The sequence below is a fragment of the Myotis davidii genome, unplaced genomic scaffold (genome assembly GCF_000327345.1).
Source record: "Myotis davidii unplaced genomic scaffold, ASM32734v1 scaffold1934, whole genome shotgun sequence".
NCBI classification, from domain to species: domain Eukaryota; kingdom Metazoa; phylum Chordata; class Mammalia; order Chiroptera; family Vespertilionidae; genus Myotis; species Myotis davidii.
In genome coordinates this window covers 207,482-208,218 of record NW_006285716.1, presented here as the reverse complement: position 1 = coordinate 208,218, position 737 = coordinate 207,482, and the positions used below count along the sequence as shown (strand labels likewise).

At 53.9% G+C, this 737-nt stretch overlaps 1 protein-coding gene across 1 annotated transcript in view; it reads right to left on the bottom strand.

Moving 5' to 3' along the window:
* Window positions 1-737, bottom strand: part of NR0B1 (nuclear receptor subfamily 0 group B member 1) — a 6,617-nt gene that overhangs the window by 5,245 nt on the left and 635 nt on the right. Inside the window, exon 2 of the mRNA XM_015559260.1 lies at window positions 458-730. Coding sequence (XP_015414746.1) covers window positions 458-730 — 273 coding nt within the window. The remainder of the gene's footprint in view (window positions 1-457; window positions 731-737) is intronic.

Sequence of the window (737 nt, the reverse complement as noted above, 5' to 3'; positions counted from 1 at the left end):
GTCACCGTTTCGATTCCCAGTCCGGACATATGCCTGGGTTGCAGCCTCCATCCCCTGTGGGGGGCATGCAGGAGGCAGCTGATCAATAATTCTCATCATTGATGTTTCTACCTCTCTCTCCCTCCTTCCTTCTTATCTGAAATCAATAAAAATATATTCCAAAAAGATACTAGAGAAGAAGGAATATCTATATCCCTTGAAAGCACAAACTTTTGTGTAGTAACAGAAAGTTATAGAGAGATAAGTACGAACTTCAACAAAACACCCCCTCCTCCAAGCTGAGTTTCTGGCAGCAGACCACCCACAAGGAGTAGTTTCTGGAACTCCCCCCACTGTGCTGAGTTAGTCCCCTTTCTTCACTGTTGCCCCGATGCTCCCCTGTCCCCGCGTCCTGGTAGACACTGTCCAATGCTCTACTGAGCAGAGAACACCCAAAGCCCAAGGCCGGCACCCTTACCCGGGGTAAAGAGCACGATCCCCTTGAGGTAGGCGTACTCCTTGGCAGTGATGCCCAAGCTCCAGCACTTGGCAAGGAAGCCCTTAATAGCCTGGACCTCAGCGGCTGACAGCAAAAGCCTGGCCTCTGTTGGCGGGATCAAACGCTCCTGCGGCGGCGTAGGGCGAGGTTGCGGCTCGTCGCCCTGGGTCTCCCGCCGCCTGGTGGTGAGGACACTCTGCAGCCAACCGGGCTCCAAGGTCTCCGTGATCTCGAAGTTAATGCGGTCCTCAGCTCGAGC